The sequence below is a fragment of the Motacilla alba genome, chromosome 1A (assembly GCF_015832195.1).
Source record: "Motacilla alba alba isolate MOTALB_02 chromosome 1A, Motacilla_alba_V1.0_pri, whole genome shotgun sequence".
In the NCBI taxonomy this organism is placed as follows: domain Eukaryota; kingdom Metazoa; phylum Chordata; class Aves; order Passeriformes; family Motacillidae; genus Motacilla; species Motacilla alba.
In genome coordinates, this window is record NC_052031.1 from 58,728,112 (window position 1) to 58,753,604 (window position 25,493).

At 42.4% G+C, this 25,493-nt stretch overlaps 1 protein-coding gene across 2 annotated transcripts in view; it reads left to right on the top strand.

The window, feature by feature from the left end:
* Nucleotides 1-209: 209 nt before the first annotated feature.
* The window catches only part of TMEM178B (transmembrane protein 178B), a 220,400-nt gene continuing 195,116 nt past the window's right edge, over nt 210-25,493 (top strand). The window contains exons 1-2 of one of the 2 annotated variants that reach the window (XM_038153167.1): nt 210-579; nt 939-2,458. In XM_038153167.1, the coding sequence (XP_038009095.1) occupies nt 2,077-2,458 (382 nt within the window). In that variant the 5' untranslated portion in view covers nt 210-579; nt 939-2,076. Of the gene's footprint in view, nt 580-728; nt 2,459-25,493 lie in introns of those variants that run through there. The other variant, XM_038153166.1, reaches the window with a different exon arrangement.

Genomic DNA, 25,493 nt, shown 5'->3' on the forward strand with positions numbered 1-25,493 from the left:
AAGTGAACATGTGTATTTCTTTTTTAAACAGTGCATTTCAGAGTCTGGAGGCCTCAGCTTTCTGGATCACACAGAAGGTCTAGAATCCAGGATTTCTTTCAAGCTCATTCTCTCTACTATGTAGCAGATTGGGATTTTTTATTTTTTTTTTTATTTTTTTTGGTGCAGTGAGAAACAGTTCTGCTTGTTTTGGATTTGGTTGACATGATGTAAGGGCTTGTGATCAAGAATGATCAGGATCCAGTCAAATCCAGGTTTTACATTTTCCCCTCTTAAGAGAGTAAGGCTTCGACATTTCCTGCCTGGGAAGTGGTGCAGTTTATCTTTAAGGAGGATAGAGAAATAAGAAATGAGTCTCACGTTGCATGGGTGACATCACTGGCTTTTGGCTCAGCGCTCTGTATGCTCGGTCTGTAGGTTTCGGCCAAGGCTGCAGGGCTCGGTGTTTGAACAAGGAAAGATTCCCAGGTGTACAGAAGATTGGATTTGCTATTATTTGGGTTAAAAACGGTGAAATGAGATTTCTAAAGCTTGGGGACTCCAGCTCGCCTTCTGTTGCACTTGATCTCTACAAGATGGGTGAGTTATTCCCATTAAAGAGAAAGGGAGTGAAAATTTAAGGAGAAAAAAAAATATGTCTGAATATATAACTACTGATACCGGGGATACGATTCGTACGAAGCTGCTGAGCTAAAAAATCTCAGCTCCGACGAGGAGATCGGGCCATATGGCAGAGAAATGGTGCAGCCCTAAAGCTGTTGACAACAGTTAGGGGCTGCTTTCCTCTCCCCGTGTAAGGTGTGTAGCTCCCCCCCACCTCCGCCCCTCCGCCCCTCCGCCCCGGTTTGTTTTGGTTCGGTTTCCCCCGACCTCCCTCCTCTCCCCGTTCCTCAGCATCCTCTCCGCCAGCCGTAGCCCTGCCTGCCTTCATCTTGCAGATGGCTAACGTGCCGCCGTGTTAGGAAAACTGTGCACAACACATCCCAGCGCCGGGGACGGAGGAAGCTTTTCAGCTGCCGGCGGAAGGGGGGGCAGCAGCGTGTGTGTGTGTGTGCGTGGAAGAAGGATGCCGGGGCCGAGGGCAGCCCCCCGCGCTGCCTAGCGGGCGGTGCGCGGCCGGCGGCGGCTCCTGCCGGGCTGCGGCTGCTCCGCCGCCTCTGCCCGGCCCGGAGCCGGGGGCTGCCGGAGCGCTGCCCGGGGCGCCGGGGAAGGAAGGCAGCGCGACGTTCGGCTGCCTGGATGACGGAGCCTACGACAAAAGCGGGAGAGTGAATGGCAAGGCTGGCAGAGAGAAGCCGAGGTGTCTCCGAAGCCAAGATGCCAGTGGCTGTCAGCGAAGTCTGCTGAGGGAGAGACCCGTGCGTGCCCGCGTTCCCAGAGCCAGCCGGGGAGGGGATGTTTTAACCACGATTTCAAGCAGCAGCAGCAGCAGCAGCGGCAGCAGCAACAACAACAACAACAGATTGCTCCCCCCCTCTCGCTCCCTCCCTTTCGACCCCGCTTTAAACCCAAGCAAGTGACCGACCGTCCAGACGATGATGCTCTTGCTGAGCCACTGACAAAGAAAAAGCAAGTCACCCATTCCTGACATCGGGACAACTGGCCGCTTGCAAGTGGGAGATGTCAGGCTGTTGAACTTTTCTGTCCTGTGATGATGCTGTAGTGAGCTTGCTGATCTGAAAGCCATCTCTTCTGAATTTCTGAGTGGGCCAGATTGAAAGAGATTAATGGACTGATCGGCCATCAGGTCTCTTCAGGGGGATTCATCCCTTCAGCCCCTGTCACTTGGTGCTTGCGGTGAGGGGGTCACTGGTGAAAGGCTGTGTTTCTCCTCACCAGGTCTCCTCTGCAGAGGAGAAGAGGCAGATGAGACTCCAAGACTGCCTCCAGGGCAGAACTTTGTAGTGCTCTCAGCATCTCTCTGCAGCTTGGATGTGAGCCATGAGAGTTGGGGATGTTTGAGGCAGTCTGTGCCAAGTGACACCTAGCAGCTGCTCCGGTGGTTTTTGCGTGGTCTCACCCCCAACGGCTTTGCCTGTTGTGAAGATGTCCATGGTGTTTCTGTGAAGCTGAGGCATGGCTGCTGGAAGGTTACTGCTCTATGCTGGCCTCTCTTTAGCTCTGTGTGCCCTTGGCATGCTGGCTGTGGCAATCTGCTCTGACCATTGGTACGAAACTGATGCCAGGAAGCACAGAGAGAGGTGCAAGAGCATCACCACTAAGAGAAATGATCCTGGCTTCATTTATAACTCCAACAACAACCTGCCTCTCAGGGCCAGCAGGTCTATGTTGGACCGCTGGGAAGGGAAACTCCTCTTGGCAAGAAACAGGAGGCAGATCTTTGCTATGAGTGCAGTCGACGAGTGCAACAGACAGTACAACTCCACCAATATGGGGCTCTGGAGGAAATGCCACCGACAAGGATTCGACCAGGAGCTGGAGGAGCTGATTGCCAAAGGTAAGGCCTGTTTTTTTTTTTTTTTTTAACCAGATGAACGTGCCAAGCTCTCCTGAAATGAGCAGGGGCTGAGCAGAGCCATTTGGGCTCACAGATGGGAGCTGGCATCTCTAGCCAAGTACCTCTCCTTGCAATGGGTGAACTGGCCTGGCTGGGCATTGCTTCCAGAAGCCCTGCCAGGGCAATTTCCCACAGGATCTCTACTCCTGAGACATGGGGTTTGGGAGCAAGAAGGCAATGAGGGTGAGAACACACACGCCCCGGAATATCTTTTTCATGCCTCTCTCTCTAATCTGGATATAGTCTTCCCATCACCATGGTATCAGATTATTTCCACACACAGATAAGAAGCATTCATAAAGGAGACACTGGGTTTTTTTTTTCCAGATTGTTTGACCCAGGTGGCTTGGGCAAGGTACATTATATTTTACTGGAGGCTACATATGTCTGTATTTCATTGCTGCCTTTCTGATGCCCCATCCATCCTGAAATACACCATTTGCAGTGCTCACATGTAGGCTTTTTCTATCCTCAAATGGAGAGTAAACAAAGACAAATGCTAAAGAGCAGGAGAAGACCCAGCTTGCTGTTTACACTGAGCTGTGCTTTGGAATATTTTCAATATCTACAAAACATTACATGAATTTATTAGAAAGGAATAATTTTCTCTTGGGGTGGAGATGCATCTGTTCACCTGTAGCATTTTTGGGCTATTTTTTTTCTAGTCTTTTGGTCCTTTGTCTTAATTTTTCCCCCAGGGTAGTGGTTCAAGGTGATGGTCATTTTGCCCCAAATATTTCTTTGATCTGAAGTATAGGAAGGGGACACGTGCATAAACCCCTACCTAACTGAAGATGCATGTTTTTTGCAGGATGATGAGGGTTTCAGTAAAGGATGACGGCCTCTTTGCTACCCACAGCATGATTACTCTGCACTACAAAATAACATTTCCCTCCCATGATTCTTCTGTTGCAATCAGAAGATTCCCCATTGGTTTATTTCCATTGTAGTGAAATCATTGCTTCTCACACTGCCATCTTCCAAAATACTTGTATTCCAAGAGTGTTCTCTATCCCAAACTCTCTTGATAGCCTTCATTAATTCCCTTCTCAGACATTACAAGTGGAATTATTGCTCAAAGCTACTTACTCAGGAGGGGTGTTCTCACACGTTTGCCCATGACCATGTTTTGTTCCACATGCTTTATGAGTGAGCACTGGATGTGAGTAGCATGGTAGAAACTCGTACCCAACCAGTCCAAGCAGGTGGTGTACCTGGATCACTGCTTGGGATCCTGCCTGTGTTTTTAGGGATCCTTCATATCCAGCTGCTATTTAACAACTCCTCGGAAATTGATTGGTGTCTTCAGCCCCGTTTTTAAAAGACAGGTGGGCATGTCAAAAGCCTGTCAGCACCCAGACACCCTGCTGTGGGTTTCAGTGCCAAGTGAGTGATTCCTATTCTCCATCTAGGTGAGGATGGTATGTGCTGGGCTGTGGTGATCTGGATTGCTCTGCCACGTGTGCTCGCTGTGCTCGGGGCATAAACAAATTCAACCTTGACAGCGGGCAAACATGTCAACAGAGCGCACCTTTGCAAATGGAGTTGTGGTTATTAGAGAGGATTTTCAGCCTGAAATAAGGGAGACTCTTTCCTCTTTCTCCACCTGCCTTGTCCTGGGAGCAGGAATGTCCATTTCTCCTGCCAGAAACAGCTGAAATTCTGTGGCGCAGAGTTATGTGTAATGGCAGCTCTACTAAGTGTTACCCACAGGGAGAATGTGACAAAGCAAGATGAGGTGGTTACATGCAGGAGAAGGTGGTGTTTGGCAGATCTTGCTGTAGTCTGCTTGTGTTCATGTATGTGGGAATGAGTGTGTGTGAGTGCGTGGAGTAAACTAACTCTAAACACACAGCACCCCGCTGGCAGCCAGGGGTTCCCTGGGCCCAGGTGCAGTGAGTGTTCCTGTGCACACACTCCTGTGTAGGTGTGTCTGCAGGTGGCCAGGGAGCCACTTGGCAAAGTCACTGCCCCAGGTCCGATGTGCAACTTGTGCATGTAAAGGAGCTGTGCGCAAGTATCTCGGTGTGTCACTCCTTGCTGCTCTAAATGTTTTCTGATACACTCCTAACAAACTTCATTGTAGGATGAGAGAGGTGTTCAAGGAGGGAGACTCGTAACATTAAACAGCAGAATTTTAGTTCATTTGATGGCTTGAGGATCTGTCTATGCTATACCTCTCAGCCATGAGGAAGAGTCACCCATAAATGCTATAGAGGTATAGCATATATATATATATATATATATATATATATATATATATATATATATATATAAAATATATATATATGCACTTTGGTACCTCTAGACTGAAACACAGAAGAAGCAAGTATAATGGCAATTCAATAAAATAAAGTGTTTGACTTGCTCAGAAATAAAAATGGAGATGTTTCCTTTTTGACCCTCACTTATATGATGAAAGTAAAGTAAGTGTTAATGCTGTCCAATGTTGAGAAGAGCTGTGAGCTCAAAACAAGGCAGGTATTCCAGGTACATACCAAGGGGATCTATCATGAAAATAAAAACTAAAAGTAGTTTTCACTTCCATGACAGATACTTTTTTGGTAGTTAGAAGTTGCAGGGATGGGTGTGTGGACAGAGTATGTCGTGTGCACGTGTGAGGGGCTGCAGATATTCTCTGTGTATAGTGTTCAAATAACCTGACTGGGGCACATATCCTTGCACAGATGAAATCACTTTCTATGAGATCCAGGGCAAATACCTTACAAAAGAGGATGTACATACAGCTTTAAGTCTTATTCCTCTGTTAATTTAATGTAATACACCTCTTCCAGAAGTGGATAAACTAACGCAGGTTCTGGCCCCAAATATGGTGTGTAATGTTATATATAATAGAATGTAAATTTTATTAAGTGTTTTGGTTTTTTGTTTGTTTGTTTCTAAAGCCAGACAGGATCTGTGATCCATTTAGTTTAAAACAGATCCTACATTTTTCCCTAGGCAAAACTTCCAGTATTGAGAATGGTCTATGGAGATTTGTCTATCAAAGTATAACAAAAAATGGTCATTAAGAGCCTAACTAGCTTTGCAAATACCCTGCAGTTATTCTGCTTATGAACTCTGCTGAAATTAATACAAGCTATAGGCAATGGCTTGTGGCAGGATCAGGAACTGTGGTACTTGGCAATATTCTGATACCAGTGATTTTAAAAACCAGTCCTGTTCCTGAATAGATAGAGTCACGTCTGTAAATCTATTCAGTATTTATTAATTTTTACTTTCTGGGAAATAAATCAAGACCTTTATATTGGATTTTGCTAGGAAAAAACTGGAGATCTGTCGCTTCAGGTTTCTTATATATAGGGATAATAGACATAATACATATACAAAATAGTTGGTTCTATTTTTATTTCTCCTATGTATTTTTTTTGTATTTTCACAGAACTCATGTGCATATTTCAAAATAATACAATTAGGTAAATAGGCAGTGAATTAGAAGAGATTGTCACAAGTAAGAATACTCAGGGAGAGGGAGACTAGCATGAGACCAAAGACTTGAAGAATATTTTAAAATTAGAATATTTTAAAATTGCAACAAAATTAGACAGTTTGTTTCTTTTCTTTGACATCATGAAAAAAAAAAATCAAATCAGAAACAACAGAAGTTACAATCAGTAAAGAAATTATTGGAGTTGAACATGCAAACTGAGTTCTCAGTCTTGCTAATAATTCCTAAATTCCTAATTCTTGCTAAATATTCCCCTGCTGAATAATCTGTATTTCTGGGAATGGACTGCTTGGATTGAGGGAAAGCACTCTGATACAGAGGGACCAGTGAAAAACAAAGAGCTAACAGAGCTGTTCCTCTGATTCTGCTTTCACATCTGATCAAACCTTTAGCATGTCAGGACCAGAGTTTCACTCCTGATCCCTAAAGCCTTGCAGAGTCAGGAAATGCTGGCTCTGGGATTGTTCAGCACAATAGTCTAAAACCCTTCCAATTCTCAGGTGTTTGTCCAGTCTCCTTCACAAAGTGAATAGCCTTGCTGCTGGAGGCCCCTTTGCGCATCGAGCTCACCCTGTCCTATCAGATCCACTGTTTGCCTGTTTACCATGGAGTTTCTAGCAAAAGCAGCAATCCCTCACCCAAGCAACAACTCTGAGTGAGCCAACCAACTCCAGGACTAAGCCAGCAGAGAGCTGGAATGCAGGTGAGTGTCTGGGAGAAGGCAGAGTTTATGTCCTGCTTTGGCAATCAGTGGCTTACAACTACAACTCCTTGTATACAACTTGTAGTGAGCCAGAAAAAAATGGGAAGCCACAGAGTTTGTCTGCATCCTATGGCAATGCTGCTAAGATGCTTTCCTGCAGTAGTTGAGAGGAAAACAAGAAAGGAAAAAAAAGGGAATTACATCATTTAATTATAAAGGTACAATAAAGTAGATGAAGAAGTTGCACAATAACCAGAGTCTGTTCCATTTAGACAATTACTACTCAGAGGACCTTTCATCTCGCCTTTGGAAGGCTGCCAGTTAAACCTGACTGGATGGGGCTCTGCTGCCTGCCGTTGGAATCCAATTTTTGTTTAAAAAAACCCAGAATTTACAATGACCTTATTTTTTCAACCCTTCTTTTGCCTTCTTTATTTTCTTCTTTGGAAGTAATAGTAAATCCTATTTTTAAAACATTTTATTGTGAGTATACCTAGCCCATGCCACCACTGAAAAAAAACCCCAAACCCTAAGTAATTCCTGTGCAGCCTACCTCCACCTGAAATAATGTGCAAGATTTCTGGGATGAAAGCATTCTCTGGTTTGGTTTGTCAGATGCAGGGCATAACTGAGGAAAAAAGGCTTAACAGGACTACTCCGGCCGTCACTAGGGATTATTTATACACAAATGGAAAGAGGCTACTGAGAGAGGCTACTAGAGCTATATCTAGCTGCAAAGAGCAAAAAGATTTATTTTTGTAAAAATTCTTGCAATACCTTGCAATGCTCTAGATTTGACTTTTAAAGTGCAATGGTTTTGACAGGTAAATGAGGACAGCCATTTTTTTCATGTATCCTTTATACATTAAAGACTCAAATGCTTTGTTTAAAATATGTGCTTGAAATCCCAACTATTTTCCAAATGGACTCATTAAAAAAGGGACTTTATTGAAGTCTGGATTCTGATCCTAGAGAAGTCAATAGTAAATGTTTTATTGAATATGGTGATGCAGCAAGTTCAGGCCTTTAGTGTTTCCTTTGAGGTTAAAATTGTCCCTGGGTAGAAAGGCCAGCGCAAGGTCTGTGCTCCCTCCCGTCACAGCTGGAGTTCTGCTGGAGGCATCCACTGAAATTCAAGCAATAGACAGCACTAGAGTTGAATCTTAGGCTATCCAGGTACTCAGTTTTGCAGTTTTTGATGCTGAAATTATTCTTAGTCAGTTGATGTAAGACTAGAAGTCAAACAATTGAGATACAGCAAAGCCATCCTCTTGTTCAGGGATTTTCTAAAATCCTTTAGTGGATGAAATCACCAGTTCATGCATATGAGTTCCAGGAGGATTTGGCCCATCATATTTTGAATAAGCAATTAAATATTTTAATTGCATCAAATTTAAATAGTAATTCATTTAAAAGTTTATTTGCCACAAGTAATGAGAACCTGACACATTCCTCTGACACATCTGAGATAATTAGTTTGATAGTATATAACTGCTAAAAATACTAAGAACATATATGTAATTTAGCCGAACAGCACCTGGTTTTGATCAGGACTTTTCAAAGGGCAAATTTCAATCAAGCTGTTGGCTTTCAAACAAATTTGCCAGTGAAGACAAATGGAAATTTTGACTGAGTAAAAATGACGGGATCATGCCCTTCTCAAGAGAAACTGATATTTGCAGAGCTGCCTGCAGGACTGCATGTTTAATTCCTGTTCATTTAACTGAACATCCAAATCCTTTTGAGAAATCTCAGCATTTTAATCCTTTCTGCCTACTGCTAAAAATTTGCAAAAGCTATGGAGGAAAGATTTAATATGAGTGTAGTTGTGTTCTATTCACTGTAAAAATAAAAATTTGAAAGATAATTTTACTTTAATAGAGATGAAATGGTCTGAACTATTTTGTCATCTCCTGCAATAAAAATCCATATTAATATTGCCTTTTCTCATTGAAAAAGTATTTCTGTGCATTTAGAAAAGCTTCAAGAGGGGAATGAGTTCATTAACTATTGCAGAACCAGTATGAGGAATGAGTTCATTAACTATTGCAGAACCTTTATAGATAAGAAGCCTTTCTTTTGTGTAGGTTTAGCAGAAATAATGTAACTTATAATGTGAGTTACTTAATGGCTCGTTGCTCACCAACTGCTGCTGGAACTCTGAACTACACATTTAGCTCTTTAGGACCAAAAGAAAGAAATGAGATGGTGTTTCTTAGTTTTTAAGGAAGGAATAAATAAATAATGTGGATTCTGGAATCCAAGTTCCCTTAACAGATCATTCAGAATAGAATCCACTTAAAAGAAAAGAATATAAACTAACCCATTTTCTCTGCAGGAGAGAAATCCGAGTAAAAAAATGGAAATGTATCCATTTTCTTTCTCATTAGGCCTAATTCTTTTATAAATAAATATTCAGAACTGCCCAGCTGAGCCTGCTGAAATCATAATCCTTTGTAGATAAGTACCAAAATAGATGAAAGAAAGGTAGTACTGCAGTTAGGGCAGGGGCTTACAAAGCCAGAATTCAGTCCAAGCTCTGCCATAGTCTTTCTTCATGACCTGAGGCAAGGGACTAAATCTCTCATACCTCAGCTCAGTAGCAGCATAATAGGGATTTCGTTCACTGTTATTAATGCCAGTTCACATTCTACCCTCAGATTTACGAGCCTTAATCATGGATCAGAAATCACGGATCAGAAAAATGTCCGTCCTTTTGACATGTGGCTGCACTTTAAATACTGGCAGTGAATGTAGCCTTATGAGAGAGAATGATGAGACGACAAAGTAATTATGTTCAGCGTGAGCGGTAGTGGCTTTAGAACACCAGGAGGCAAACCACATTCCTGTGAGCGCCACACAATGTGGCATTCCTACACATGTACAGTTGTGAAGAGGGATAATGAGAAAGAAGTGCGGATGTTTACGGGACGGTCTTCCAAAAACTGAGGGATGGCACCAGAAAAATTGTGGGTCATGTTCGGCTTGAAATATTAATAAGTAGGTGATGGGGATTGATTGACCTCTTTGGGTGGCTGTAGGAAGAAGTTGACATTTCCTTAATGAAGACAAGTAGATTACACTAATGAGATAGATATGGGGACAGCGGTCTACAGCTGGTAAGAGAAATGACGTGGTCAGAGTGATGTGTTAGGAAAATTATATTTCTAGCAGCATCCTAAATGGATACATGGAGGGCAAGTTCACATTTGTAAAGGTCAGAAAAAGAAATATTGTGGTAATAAAGGCAGGAGGTGGTGAGAGCCTGGATGGTGAAAGGATGTGCAAACCTTAGACATCCCCTGGATCTATACACATGGTGAGAGATATGAGATGAAAATGTTGCTCCAGCTCTGGGCCAGAGCAACTAGAAAAGTAATAGCATTGTCTGTGATGATCTAGAGGAGAATTACTGAAGAGAGCATATAGTAAAGAAGGAAGAAGTCCATTAGGAGCTCTGATTTAATTACAATAAGGTGAGTTTGTTATATGTGTGTCCATGGAGAAATATTAGAGATACTGTGGGTATGGACCTAGGAAGACAAGTCTGTGTTAGAGGAGTGAGCTTGGAAATTGCTACATGGAGATCAGAGTGGAATCTATGTTTGCACTTGAAATTATCAAGGAGTGAAATACAGAAGGAGAAAAAGAGAAAAGCCCCATGAACCCCAGCAGATCTAGGAGAACAAAAGTGTCTTCTGGAGGGCATGCAAAAGGAGCAGATTCAAAGGTGGTGCAGTAGAAGTCAGTAACACTGTGGTAGCTGAAGAGAGACACCGTTTCAAGTTTAAACAGCACAAGAGACTACTGCAGGTAGCCAGTGTGCTGCAGCAGGTGAGAACAGACTATTCAGACTGTGCTGAAGATTGCCCAGTTCATAAAGTAAAATTTTAGCGGTGGTTGCAAAGGAGAGGAAGCTGCAGTGAACTAGTGGGGAGGACTCCAGGCAACGTTTGTAGCCGGCATATTCAGAGAGGTTGGTGAGGAAGGGAGGAGAGGAAAAGACATGGTATTTATAGGGGAAAATAAATGTTTTAGGATAAAAGAGTGTTTTAAGATGAGAATATTTTGAGAGGAAAGAGATTGAATGGTATTTGTGCTATGAGAGTAAAGAGGCAGAGGGGCATGAGAGGTCAAGGCAAAGAGAGAGCAAGAGGTGAAGAGCAGCCATAAGGAAAGGCAGGAGGTAGGGTAAGGCTGTCTCAGTGGCAAATAAAAGAAAGTAAGAGAGCCGCATAGGAGGTTTTTCATCTGTAGGAGAGAAGAATGGGGAAGGAGTTTTAGGAGGGCAAGAGGAAACAGAAGGCAAAGCTGCTGGAAGAGGAAGATCATGGTTTGCCATTTTCTCATGGAAGAACTGGGTGAAATCCTGCATGACAGCTGAAGAGGGGGCTGGAGGAGGCAGGAGGGTCTGAGAATGAGCCAAATGTGGCAAAGAGGTGATTGTGACTGTGAGTCTGAGATTTAACTGTGCTGAGCTGGAGTAGTAAGTCTAGGAAATGAGCAGAACTAAATGCGGAAACAATGCATTTGTAGAGGACAAAGTTAGTCAGGCAGGAGGGTTCCCATTAGAGATGCCCTGCTGTGTGAGACATAGCAAAAACCTTCTGGCATGGATCAGCTGGAATTTGGGGTACAGGGCAGGAATAGCTAGGGGGATGCAAGACAAAAGGTCTGTGAATGAAAGAATGCAGTGTGGGTAAGATCTACAGGTGGAGAAAGGCAAGGAAAGATAAAGAGGGTGATAAAAGAATAAGGGCAGGCAAGTCCCTGATGCTGATGATCTGAGGTGTCAGAAAGGCCAAGGAAGCTTAGTGTGGAGAGGCGGCTGGTGCTTGTTGAAAGAGTTCAGGGGATTGTCCAGGTGGTGGAGGAGAAGGATGGGGGGAAATCACAGGGTTCAGGATGAAGCCCTGCCTTCTTTGTGACTGACTGGATCAGGCAGAGTTGTACACTGAACAGAAGATGCACTAAAACATATGGCTTAAAGGGCAGAGGAGTCACTACCACTGACTCTTCCACAACTTGCTCTGCCTTACTGCTGTGAGTTTATCTTGTGTAACCTTACAGAGCTGTAAGCATGGCTCTCCCCAACAGAGTTCAGCAAGTTTGTCCAGTGCTTGTAACAGCCATGTTCCAGTCTCAGCCTGAACCTCAAAGAAGATCAGTAAATATCAGGATAATATTAACTCAGGATATTTTCAGAAAGTGGGGTGTGTGCGTGTGTGTGGAGAATGGTCTTTGCATAGCTGGGGGCTTTTAAGGAAAAGGAGTTCTGGGATGTCCTGTGTACACAGCAGTGTGGATCCTGTTAAGATATCCCACCAGATCGAGTGAAAGACATGGGGTGTCTCATTGTAGCCCTTACTTAATTCTAAGAACTTCTGTTTGTTTTGAGTTTTAACAGCAGACCTTGGAAAAAAGCTTTCTAAATGTATTTCTAGACTTTCTAACAGGATGAAACTGTCATGCTAATTTTATTGGATAACAAAAGCTGTTTGAAAAGATCTTTCTGCCTCAATATGAATGTATGATTCTTTGTCTCTGTCTGTGTCTCTGTTAATCAGTGCCTAGCTTTGAATATGCAAAAGAGCCTTTATAGTGTAGATACTTTTTTATGCCTAATGGTCATTTAAAGACAGCAATATTATAACAGAAACAAACACAAATAGAAGAAACAATAACTTTTTGAGATGTTACCAGTGTAGATTAGGGTCACTAGAGTGATTTTGAAGAGGTGATGATTTATGGTGGCTGATGATCCAATTATATTGCTTTATCTTAGATACTTGAATGGCCCCAATTAAGAGGGTATCCAAATATTGTTCTTGATTTTTAGACATAAAGGAATTTGAAGAGTGGAATGCTCCCTGTTTTACACAGAGGACAGTTATTCAACAATGCAAAAGTTCTGCAGGACAACAATTTGCATTGAAAAGAAATTGGTAGTTGTTGATCCCTAATTACATATTATATGTTAAATTTCATCCCCTTTCTATTTGCCAGTTCCCAAGACTGTCCAGCTTTGTTCATGTGATATTCTGTAATGGTTAAAGAGATAGGGAGGGGTGTTATGGTGATCAGAGAGACAAAGGAGACAGCCAACAGGAACAGAGGAAATGGAAAAACTCAAATAACTTAATGGGCTCAAATTGGGAAGTTGGACAATTTCCATCTCAGTCTTTTGAAAGATGTGACATTGCAAGTCCAGCAAAAAGGATTTTCAATAAATCTGTCTAATTAGGGTGGTACATTAGGAATGAAAAGTAGCAAATCTATATTTAAAGAAAGGAGCAAAATTTGTCTGGGCCACAGTGGACCTTTTAGTTTGATCATAATAATACCAAGCAGTGTTTAAAGTAAGTTCTCAAGGAGGGATTAGTTAAATGCACAGGGGAAAATGAAATAAACATGCAACGTATGTTTTCCTATTTGAAGTGTGCCAAACTACCCTGATATATTTTGCTAGGAAGATAACTGGGGTTTAAGATAAGGAAATGCTTTAGACCTAAATTATCAGGACTTTGGTAAAGGATTTTATATTCTGCCCCTAAGGAAATGGTTTGTTGCAATGTTAAGGTAATTGGTACAAAATTTACAGAGGGTTTAAGGAACTGACTGAGGGAAGGCAAAAAATGCTGAGAGGGGAAGTGCCAAGATGAAGTCAACACTAGAATTCCTGAAGTAGGGGACCAGTAGGATCTTTGCACAGAAGTTAGCAGGGCTCATTGAAAGAACTTTGAGCTGGATTTGAAGGTGGAAGGAGGTAAAGCCAGGCTTGGTAGAGATAAGCCTGAGGGTGGCACACTGGTGTTTTAGGGACAGTGTGCTCTTTGGGGACAAGGCTCTTTGGTTTCCTGTCGCAGTGGAGGTAGAGGATGGAGATTCATATGGCAGTAAAGACTCAAGACTTAGTGGTGTGTTAGAAGGAGAGACTGTGACCTTTGGAGAAAGAGGCAGGCAGCTCAGGAGGACTACAAGGATGTAATCAGGTTATGCAGAAAGGAAATTAGAAGGGCCAAAGCACAACTAGAATGATTTGATGATCTTAAAGGCCTTTTCTAACCCAAATGTTTCTGTGATTCTGTGATATATTGCCTACTATGCAAGAAAAATGAACAGTCCTTTTCAGTACTGTGTGCTTGTGAAACATCCATAGGACTCTGGAGTGGAGGATTATTTTATAATTATTGCTAATTCCTCTTTTTTTTTTTTTTTTTTTTTTTTTTTTTTTTTTTTTTTTTTTTTTTTTTTTTTTTTTTTTTCCCTATGCAAAAGCATATTCAGCTCTGTATTGAGCAGGACCTGATGGAAGGAGTGTTTGTCTCTGGGCTGCCTGACACCAGCTACAAGTGTCTGGTGAGAGGGAAGGGACCTAAGGCAAATCCAGCTGCACTGTCCCAGCTGCTTTGTCTCTCACATCTGAGCCACACTTTGTTTCATTCCTGTGACACCCCAAACATCCAGGAAGGACTAGAGAGGAGGACTCTGACCACTTAATGCATACTTCACCTTTCATTGAAATAATGTTGTTAGTAGGGTCTTTGTTTCCTGGCTCCCTCATCTGCCTTCATTTCAGATTGCCTTAGCTCAACAACAACAAAGGCCTGTTAGATTCTCAGCTATTTATATTCATAAACCAGGAGAATGCAGAGCCTTCAGCTTCTTCATTAAGGCAGTTTATATAAAATAAAAGAGAATTTCCATACTATATTTAAGTGTTGAGAATGGCTGGCAGCAGCAGAACTAAAATCTTGTTCGCACATATTTAAATTATCATGAGATGTGTATTTCAGTTCACAAAATGTTCCACCCTTTGGCTGGTGATGTTGGGTGAGTTTCCTCATATTGGGATGGATTTTGGCACAGGATCCACCCCCTGATGAGGAATAAACGACCCACTACGGACCTTGTTCACTTGTGTGTGAAGCAGCAGACCACAATCCTCAAAGAAGTTTTTGGGAAAGGTCTTACAGAGAACACAAAGGCTCCACAGCACTAAAGGTAAAAAAACATCTAAGGTAGTGTTTTGGGGCTACAGTTCAGCACCCAGGAAATGTGGAAGCACGATGACATCAGTACGGAGCAAGACAAGTGCGGATGCTCTTCCTGTCTGGAAGTTCAGAGAACGTTGTCTGACACCCCCAGTAGCAAAGGTGCCTTCTGCATTACTGAGATGGTTACCCAGCCCTTTGCCTGAGCACCTGTAGAAGCAGGGCTGTATCTGCTTAGAAGGGATGGAGAGAAGAAAATTAGAATTAGAGGATTAGAGAAGGGATTTTCTGTTTCCATTGAAGAATGACTGCAGTCTGATGAACAGGCCCCATTCTGCTTCAAGTGACCTGGAAAGAGTGGTGGCAGAGACCAAGAGAGGGGAGGCTGGAAGTTGATGGCATTGCCTCTACAGGCATGCCACATATGTGGGAGCAGCTGGATGTGAGATTCTGTGCCTGTGTGCCGAGCAGTGCTATCAGCCATACATATGTGCCTGTGAGCTGTGCTAAGCCACTATACACCACTGAGGGTATGGAACAAGGGCAGAGATAAGTGGTTTTCTTGGCTCATTTGTGTAGACTTAAGCCATTCTTTTTCCATGAAATAATATTTCATGTCCAAGAGTAACGCGGCCTCTGCTGAGTTACGGGGTGTCCCCAGCAGGGCTGCAAAGAAGCCGGATAGCGCAGTCCTGTTTGGCACGGCCTGTCTGAGTTCCCAAGCAGCTCCCAGCCGCAGGCTACTTTAGCAAGTGATATCAACTCTCAGTGATTATCAGCTCATTGTGTGATTTCAGCTCTTTAGCTTGCTAGGTGCCGCAGGCAGACACAGGGTGAGGGAGGAGAAGGCTGTATGAGGTTCCACAGCGATGTCTTTGTTGATATTCTGCGAAGGTCTCAGGGACAGCTCTTCTGCCGAACTGGGCAGAAGTAGGGGTTTATATAGGGTACAGGGGTTTTAGAAATTGTCCAATAGTAAGGGTTAAAAGAAAGTGACCTATAGTCTTACAGAGAGATAAGATAAGCAAGGGTCCAAAGGCGGAAGAGAGGGTCCTCTAAGTCCCTATTCATCATGACTTGGCATTTCTAATCTTAGGCTGCTGACCGCCAGGGGGGCCTTGCAGGCCCTGGGCCTGCTACACAGGAAGAAGGAGGAACCCTTTCTACTTGGTGTCTTGAGGGAGGAGCGTCCCGTTTTCAAATGCTATTCCTTCTAACTCATTGATCCTGGTAGGAAAGGTAGTCACAGACTCCCAGAGCATCAACTTTATGGGGATGGAGCAGGACCAAATCTCATTGACTACTCCATAAGGTCCATGTTTATCAGTGATGAAGAGGCTGCAGAATGGGCCTATAGTGTCTTGGCCTCTGGACCTGGAAAATTCCATTTGTAGAAAGAATGGGGACTTGTTTCAAACTTTTTTAAGCAGAAGATTTCGTTGGGGAGAGTGTGGCAATTTGTTTAAGTGTCTTCCAGGGAAGGAGGGAGAGGCTACTTGATTGGTTAGAAGGAGGAAAGATGTATGTCAGTGTAAAGTCTCCCTCACACTGACAGTGATGGCTACAGGAATGGCCTCTGCTTCTCCCTCAGTCTTTCCTTCTTGTCCCCTGTGCTGTTCTTTCTGGTATCCCCTGCACTCTGTGCCACACCAGAACTTGTGGCACATCTGCCCCCTCTCGTTCATCAGCTATTAGCAGCATCCAGCCTGTGACACAGCAACTAATGGCAGTGTCAATGCCTTCAAATGAAGAAGCAGTAGGAGCAGGAGCAGATGAGCTCTTCAGCACCAAAGTCCTCTTTGCCCATGTGTGACTCTAAGAATACAAGTACAAAGGGAAAGAAAGGGGAAAGAAGCAGGACTTCCTTTAGTGTATGGGCGAATCTCCAAACTCAAGCTCTGCTTCACCTGCTGCCAGTCTTGCTTCCATCTGAGGGGTCTTGGCATCCATTTGGTTGTGTTACCAGGGTGTAGCTTTTGGCTGGTGGCATTAGGATGACTGGAATGCCACAGCTTCTTTAAAGATTCTCCATCCTTTAATTGCAATTCATGGCATTTTGGGAGTTCCTGTACCTGAAATTTGAGGTGACCTGCACTTGATTGCTATTGTTGGATGGCACATTTTACCTGTCACCTAGAAAATTAAGTTTGAATGTTCATCTTGGGCACATGACTTAGGTACTCTGAGGACTAAGGCTCCTCAGGTTGCTTGGGATAATGTTTCATTGAAGTCTTTAGGATCCATGTTTTGAAATAAGACCGAACTGTTTAGCTCTCAGAAGGCACAAATTGCCCCAGTTATATCTATCTTGGTGGCAATTTACACTAGGGTAGGACTTGGTTCTAATACTTGGGGATCAAATGTGAACATTTCTCCATTCATTTCAATGCTTTCTTTCCAGGGTTTTGGTCTGTGCTAAAATGCAGGTCAGTGCTACTGAGTTTAAGATTTAATTTGAGTAAGTTTCACTCTCCATCAGCGCTATGGCAACAATCTTCAAAGCTGATATCATGGTTTAAGCATCTAGTGCACACATACTTGAATCAAAAGATAGAGGCAACATGTAAAAAACTGGATATGAGTGGAAGAAATAGGTCAGGAGTTCTCTCTATGGTCTTTAACAGTTTCTTTTACTATCAGGCTGTTCCTTTCCAAAGAAAATTATATCACTTATTTTTCCTTTGTTTCTAAGGGCCTGGGAGCTGAGAAGTGACTCCTGACATTTTGGTATATTGCTGTAAAAATATGGAGAAAGTTTTCACATGAAACATGTAAGAGCCAAAGTTTACCCATCGCAGATGCCAATCTGGTTTCAAAGGATTTAACAAGGCCTATTTTCTACCATGCTGGTTTTTTGTTTGATATTTTTCTGTTGATGTATTGTCTTTGTAGCTTTTTCATCTGCTAATTGATGTATGGCTGTATAGACTGGTCTTTCAGCTGTGCTCCAGCTTTATATTAGAAGTACTACTTTGGTTTTTTTTTTTTTTTTTGATGCTTCTTATGGTTCTATTTAAAGGTTTAGGAAGATAAGTCTGAAATAAATTTGTAGCTCTCATGGATAAAAGTAACTTTATTGAAGTGAACCAAGGGAAAACAGAGATGCAGTGGGTGCCTGAGCCCTCAGGCAGCCTGGAAAAATGACTTAGCAAGGTGATCACAGTCATTTCACTGGAGCATCATGTTTCAAGCCAGAAGGTGAAAATTCAAATTCACTGAGGAAGGAGAGGTCAGGGTAAGAATGAAACCACTGGGACTGAAAGCTTGGAGTTGTGGACAAAAGAAAATGGTGGTAAAGTTAGGGGAAACATGTGCAGAGAGAGAAGGGGAAGAGTGTAAGAGAACAGAAGCACTGGTAAGGAAAGAGAGCAGTGGCTGCAAGGGGAGCAGACCTTTTGTTGAGTGTGAAGGCCAGGATCTGTCCTTGAACAAATATTGAAGTGACAAAAGGTACATAAACACCATGTTTCCCCTTTGGCTGTTAGCAAACAGTTGGCATGTTTGTGGGAATGTGTGGGAAGAGCCTGAACTCTAATGCTGCCTGTGAACCAGACTCATAGTGAGATTTTTCTGACCAAGATGCATTTGGGTCCTTATTGTAGCAGGAGCAGGACAAGGGCAAACCTGTGACCAGCCTTTTTCATCTTGAAAGGGTGATTTCACCTGCCATTTCCGTCCTTGCAGAGCCTCCTTGGGGGCAGTTCTTCCAGCAGAGAACTTCTTATCAAGTTTTCCTCCAGAAACTGAAGCAGGAGCCAGAGTCCTTTGGAAAGCCCTGCATATAAATATCTTGTTTAGTTAGTCTAATAAAGGTATTACTAACAGTGCTGCTTGCAGGATTTATTGGGGGATTTCACTAAGACAGTGTTAGCAGTGGAATTATAGTCATTCTCTTGTAAGACCTTGTCAATGCAAGAGAAAATAACATTGATCCAATCAGAGATATTTTACAGGATCAATGTAATATTCTTTTGCATAATCACAACCACAGGATTATGGGCCTGTGCTGGGAGTGATGAAGGATCACTTGACAGATCACAGCCTCATTTGTTCTCATCCTTTTAACTGGTGAAGTACGGGCAGTTTTTAAAAGTCTGCCTCTATATCCCTGTATCTTAAATACGTCAGGGCTCCTTCAGGCCACAGGCATTATATATTCAGTCTATTGCTTTTAAACAATATTTTTGGGTACGTACATTTTTCATAGCTGAGCCGTACTGAAGCATCTTGGTACGACCTTGAGACAATCACCTCTGCAATCCAGGAAACCAATGTAGACAAAATGGGAAAGGAGGCCCTGAGGTGAGCTGGGAGGAGGAGAAGACAAATCAATATACGGCATGAGCCTGGTAACCCAAACATCTTAAGGGATTCTGAATAAGTTTGCATAATTGAGCTTTTGGGTAGTGCAGCAATTCCTCCAAGGGGATACGAGCATTGCAGATGGCAGTGAATTCAGGAGGTCCAAGAGCATCCTGTGGTATGCTGGGAATAACTTATTGTCAAACAAGTCCCCCTCATTGTTTGTACTATTTTCTTTCCATTTTTTCAAGGTCCCAGGTCTTCTCTATTGCTTTAATGACAGTTTTGTCATGCCTTGTGAAAGCCCTAAATCCCTCCACTGGCTGCTGTTACCTAGATATTCCCTTGGCTTTAGGCAGGCTTCTTCTGCTGTGGAGGAGAAAGCTGTGTGTTTGATAGCTTCACCAGATTTGATGGAATAGTTCCTTTGGATTTGCACGTACATCTCAGTAAAGGATGGAAAGGGAAAATGGTGGCTGAGGTGCAGAGCAACGGCTCGGCTCACTGATAATATCAGGGACCGTTCAAACTCCAATCCTGTGGTTTCAGATGACTACAACTGCAGGGCTGCAAAAGTTATTTGGAGAAGAAAAACCAGCTATTACAAGTGACATTTAAAATTAGATGGGACATAGCTCTCGTAAAATACAGCAGGCATCAGCTTGTTTCCATCAGGACTAGGACAGACGACCGAACACGTCCCTTTTCCAGTCATGGGCAGAGTCTAGCATGAATCAGAGCACACAGCTTTGCTAGGAAGCAGTGACTAACATGAAGCATGTGTACAGAGGAGTATGTGAGAGGATGCAGGAGCCTTTTGGAATTAACCCTTTAGACAAGTTCAGGCTGGGGACAAAATCTCCAGGAGTTTGTGGTCTCTGCAGCTTTACCTTGCACCAAGAGGCCTGGGAGAGGGAAGAGGAGACAGGGTTACAGATCACAGATGGGTCATAGCCTCCAGGCAGCACTAACCCAGGCCAAGTCCCCTTGCTGGCCTTGTCCTTGCATGCTCCTGTTTGGCAATGCAGGTCTTCCACAGGTATCACTGTGGGGTGATTTGTGGAGGAAGTCTGCTTTGACAGCTCCCCTTTGCGTGGCCCATTACCTCCTGTGCCCTGTGGCACGTGGCACACAGCCCCTCCTTGTGCAGACTGTGACCCCCTGCAATGCTACACCTGTGTGGGCTCCTTCCATGGGACCTGGATAACTCTGTCCTGCCTGTAATTGCAATGGGTTTGGCACTGTGGGTAGCACCAAAATGGCAAAACAAACTCAGGTTGCCAGAATCATTAAGTGAGAGTAATTGTGGTGCCACTTAATTTTTTTTCCTTGCTACCTCAAATAATCAGTGATCAGATTGCTTCTGCAAAATGCAGTGCCAAGAAGTAATCAGTGATAGCAATCATTCACTGTATCAGCTCTGGCCACAGAGCCTCGGCCTTTGGACAGCTTTTATATCCTTGCAATTCACGGGTACCTGTCATTTGTTCTGTCAGTGAGTCTGCAGAAAATCCATATTAAAATGAGGTTAGGGGTTTAGACTTTAACCCAGAAAAGCATGAAAAATCAGAGCAAATCCATGCTGATAGACTGTACTTTGTTGTGTAAGTTCAGGATGGACCCTTATATGGGATTTTCACTCTTAACTCACAGCATCCTGGTGCTGAGAGTTAAGTTAGATCATGGATATTTCTGGATTGTGCGTACTTTCATGTTAGTGGATCCATAGGCATATGATGAGCACGCCAGTGTAATTTGCATTTTAAAGTAGTCTTAAATAAGTTCTCATGTCTGCAGCTGGGCTTTGAGAAGACTGTGTTCCCTGGAGTTAGCCCAGGGCAACGTGCTGAAGATCACACATAGCTTTTACTCTGTTCTTGCTCAAGCAAAACTGCTTTTAAGTCCAGGGGAGCTAAGTCAGCCTTGCTGAAGTTGGAAGCAAACGTGCTTTTGACTTCAGTGGGACATAGATTTTGCCCAGCATTAATTTTTGCTTGTGAAAAGTCTTCAAGAAAAAATGGAGAAAGGCCTTATACACCAAACCTCACAGGGACTTACTAATCACTCCTTCTTGCATAGGTTCACTGCCATGTGAGTCCCCTGAAATATTACCTTGAGTGGAGAAGGAGGTTTGCCTAGAGAAAATCACCTATATACAAGGCAAGTGCCATGTAACACTTGCAGTTAATGTTTTATTTGTTGGTATAATAAAAGCATGTCAACAATTCAGTGTTGCCAAATTCCATTTGCCTGTTTGGCTGGGATATGTAGTTTTTTTTCCTGAGGAGACAGTAAAATTATGTTCATTTGTTTCTTTACTACGCTGCTTCTGGCAAAGAAGAATTTGTGCCAGGGCTGATAAATATTTGAGTGAATTTTTTGAGGTTGTTACTCTAAACCACTGCCCAAAAAAAGTTCAAGGAAAAATAATCCAAGGTTATATCAATTCATATATAATATAATTCAATAATCCAAGTTATATCAATTCATATAACTACCCTTACAAATAAAATGTTAGGTCTTTAGTTGAGTAATCCAGTACACCTCTGGCATTGTGGTCTTTTGTAGAAGTAATTTCTTCTGTGAAAGCTGCAAATGTAAACGCTCCCTTTCAACCAGTCTCACTCACAAATAAATAACCCAGATCTATCTTGATGCACGTTGTGTTGACCAAACAATTTCCATCGTCTTAGGCTTGTTACTTTTTCATTTTTCCCAGAGGGATTTGCAATCATTACGAGTCACTTTCCATTTTGACTTGTAGCCCAAACAATTGAACACGAGTGCGAGGCTTTGATAAAAGCTGCTCACTGCAGATAAGAGTGACCCCCATTTACAAGCAGGGAAGGTCAGGCCTTTCCATCGTAACCTTTTAGGGGGGAATGCTGATCTTTCAGGCTATTACACAGGCTAGAGAAGCATACCATGATGTCCATGTCACTGAGATTTTTATACCATCCCATCACAGTAACATCTAAATATCGGCATGCACAACTCTGCAAGGAAATGCTGCTCAGAAACTGTCTGGAGTAGATATGCCATGTATTATTAATTACTCAGCTGAAGCATCTGTAGTAATATTTGTACTATGGGCTCTGCAGTTCTTTTCCCTCCATCCTTTTGAGCACTTATTTGAATATTGTTATTTATTTTAAGCTGCCTGGTGATGCCCAAGCTTGAGGAGCCTAATTGTGCTGTAGGCAGGGGAAGTTGGGCACTTGTGCGTGTGCGGTCCCTGCCGTCACGCGGGCTTATTCAGCAAAATGGCCGATGCGGGCACAAGATGTGTAAATCAGCGAGTGCTGCAAGAAGAGCACTTAATTGAAGCTTTATCAAGTGCCTGCAGAGCTGACCTCCGAGCAGCAGCTGAACCACAGTTGGGATGGGAGCGAGCCAGCAGCTTTCACTGATGACTAAGCCTGTGTGCTGGGAAAGGATTTGCTTAGAAGTCTTGCCTGCTTTACCCATGGGTGGCAGAGCACTGCATAGCTAGGAGTCACTTAAATAATTCTGCCTAACTCACCTAAGTTGCTCCTTTCAGCACAGATTCAGAGCTTTCAGGACTCCTTGATGACTCTGTAGCTGTGTACAGGGGATTTAAGCTAAAGCCAGGCTGCTGACAGTCAGGGTCAGCATGGTGCTAATGGCACAGGGCATGTCAGGCTGTATGGTGACATGATGGCAAATTTGGGCCTGTGAAGTCTTTCTGTGCTGGTCTGGCATTGGAAGGATGGATCTGGCACATTTTCAATCCCTTCTGCATGAGCATTTCCCTACTCTGCATATCTGCAGCTGTGTATGCAGAGACAGGTAAATATCCAAGAGTTGTAGATATTTGCCTGTTGAGAAATGGATCCCACTGAACTGCAAAAGCATACTAAACAAAATAAAGCCCTGAAGGCTGAAAGCAGAAGGAGAAAGAACTGTGTAAAATTTCACAAAGCTGAAAATAATGGAGGACCAAATTAATTTGGAGATAAAATGTAAACAATCTTGACAGGTAATTGGAAACTTATCGACAACATTCTACTGCATGTCTGCAAAAAACTCTAGTGCTATATCTGAGAAAGAAGACAGTATTGTTTAAAACTACAATAGCTTTGCTATGAGGGGAAGTAAAAATAGCAGGAAATAAAAATTGTGAATGGGCCTTTTCTCACATACAGGAAGAAAAAGGGGTAACATACTGAAATATCTGGAAATTAAAACCTTGGAACAATAACAGCTAGGTAGGAGAAGAAGTACAAGAAGGAAGGCTATAGGTAGCTGTGTCGATACAGGAAGCAAAGTTTCAAAAGCTATTAAAACCACTATATTAAATTCACTTCAAGTAAATTATTATAATGTGCTCTGTAATAGGAACGCATATTAATGACAGAAATCCTAACAATAGTATTTGCCTTTTGCTAAATGGAAATGATTAAGAAAACCTGTGGAAGTCAAGGATATTTTAAATAATGTTTAATTAATAATAATCTTTTATTTCTCATTTGGGAAAATCCTAGAGAAGATATTCCTGCCATGTGATGACAACAAAACACTTTCTTCTCCAGCAGTAATTTAGACTGACAGGACAGTTAATAAATTCAGTAATTTTAATTGAATTGATCTGAATAATTTGATTCCAAGCATTTAAAAAGACCTAACTAAGGAAATGTCCAGATTTAATACATTTAAATGGAGATTTCTAGAATTTGCCCAGATACTGGTAAAAATAGCAAAGACCTAGAAGAAAGCTGATATTATTCGAACTCTTGAAAAGTGTAAATATAAAATGCTGGGAAAAGTAATACAGCAGCTAATGCAATTAATGAATAAATTATTAAAGAATTAAATACAGATATGCTAACTTATGCTAATTGAAATGGATTTATAACAATAGAGCTCATTAAAGTAATTTTCTTGATAAAGGAGCTAGTGTTGATTGAATGTTCCTTCTCTTTTTTTAGGCACTTGACAGGGTACCAGATGACATTTTTATTATTAAACCAGAGAAATAAACATGATGCACATTAAATGGATTAAAAAGCTCGGTAAATTATGGAGTTTAAAATCAAATTTTCTATAGATATAAAACAGATTTCATAGGATGTTACAGGTAACAGCTTTTTGCATTAGCCTAGCTATCATTTTTATGAAAGCACTAGGGAAAAACATGACAAAGTGATCCATAAAGTATACTTATAATAGTTCGGGGAGTGCTAAATAATAATGCAAACCAGGTAGCTCGTGGAAATGGTTGAAGAGAGCATGCTTAGTAATGCAAGGCTTATGGAGCTCAACCGGCCAAGCTTAACAAAGAGAGGACTGAGGGATGGCTTCACCATATGCTACAAAGCTGCATATGGAAAGAGAACCTGCTCAGAGAGGACTCTATCTAGCAGGCAGATCCATCACAGGTGAAAGGCTGAGGTTAAACCTGCTGAATTCAGATGAGATACAAGGCCAGTTAGTGGGGAAGGTATTAATCCAAGAACAGCTTCCTCTTAGAGGTGGCAAATTGTCCATTGCAAACACCTTGAAAACTTACATTGTATTTTTCAAACAGAAATTAATTCCGGACAGTCCCATGGCCTCTACTGGGCATATGAGTGAGTGATCACAGAGTTGCCTTCTGCACTCATAATTTATAACTGAACATTACATGGAAGTTGTGGCTCTGGAAAATGAGTGCCTGACACCAAGAGTTCAGATTTTGCCTGTCAGTCGAAGGGTTCTCTGGCTTTCCTGAACGTAGAGCAAGACTTGGAGTATTTTATGTGTGTAAGTACATAAAGCTATAAATGCACCCACTTCAAAGCTTTGTGTAACTGGGTGGATCTGATGCTACAGCAATGCAGCTGAGGAATGCTCTTAATGCAGGGCCATGTTCTGCTGCTGCTTCAAGATCAAGCCAAGAGGATTTTATCAACATCATCAGTATTTTACTGTAACATAATTCAGAACTGAGTTTACCCTGGCAAGTCAGCAGGGCCAGCTGTCCCACAAGAGGGGATGTGGAGGGTGATGTCAGGAACAGGCAGTAAAAGAGGGAAAGAATGCAATGGAAAGTTAGAGAGGAAGGACAGATGTAGTAAAACCATCAGCAGCACAAGAGAGGCTAGAAAAACGAGAAATGTGAAAGCTGCATTTTAAGCAGTAATTTTGTGTACATAAGGAAAAGAAGGGAGAGAAGTATTGCACAAAACCAGGGAAATTTGGAAGAGAAGATAAAGAGTATGTACATAAAAGATGGAGAGAGAGAAAAGGAGAAGAAACAGAAATGTTTGTTAGTCTTTGTGACCTTCTGTTACACTTACTGAATTATTTATTCTGATATTTGCTGGTATCTTCCTGCTAGCCATTTTTTGTCACGATATAAATAAGAGCAGAACTCTGTTACTGCTATTCCTGGAGGGATTTTGATGTTGAATGGCAGCAGGCACCTTCCCCCTCCCCCTGGCATCAGGCGATTATGAATTATGCCGAGTGCCTCTAATAACTAAAGGGAAAGGGCTGCTCAGCACA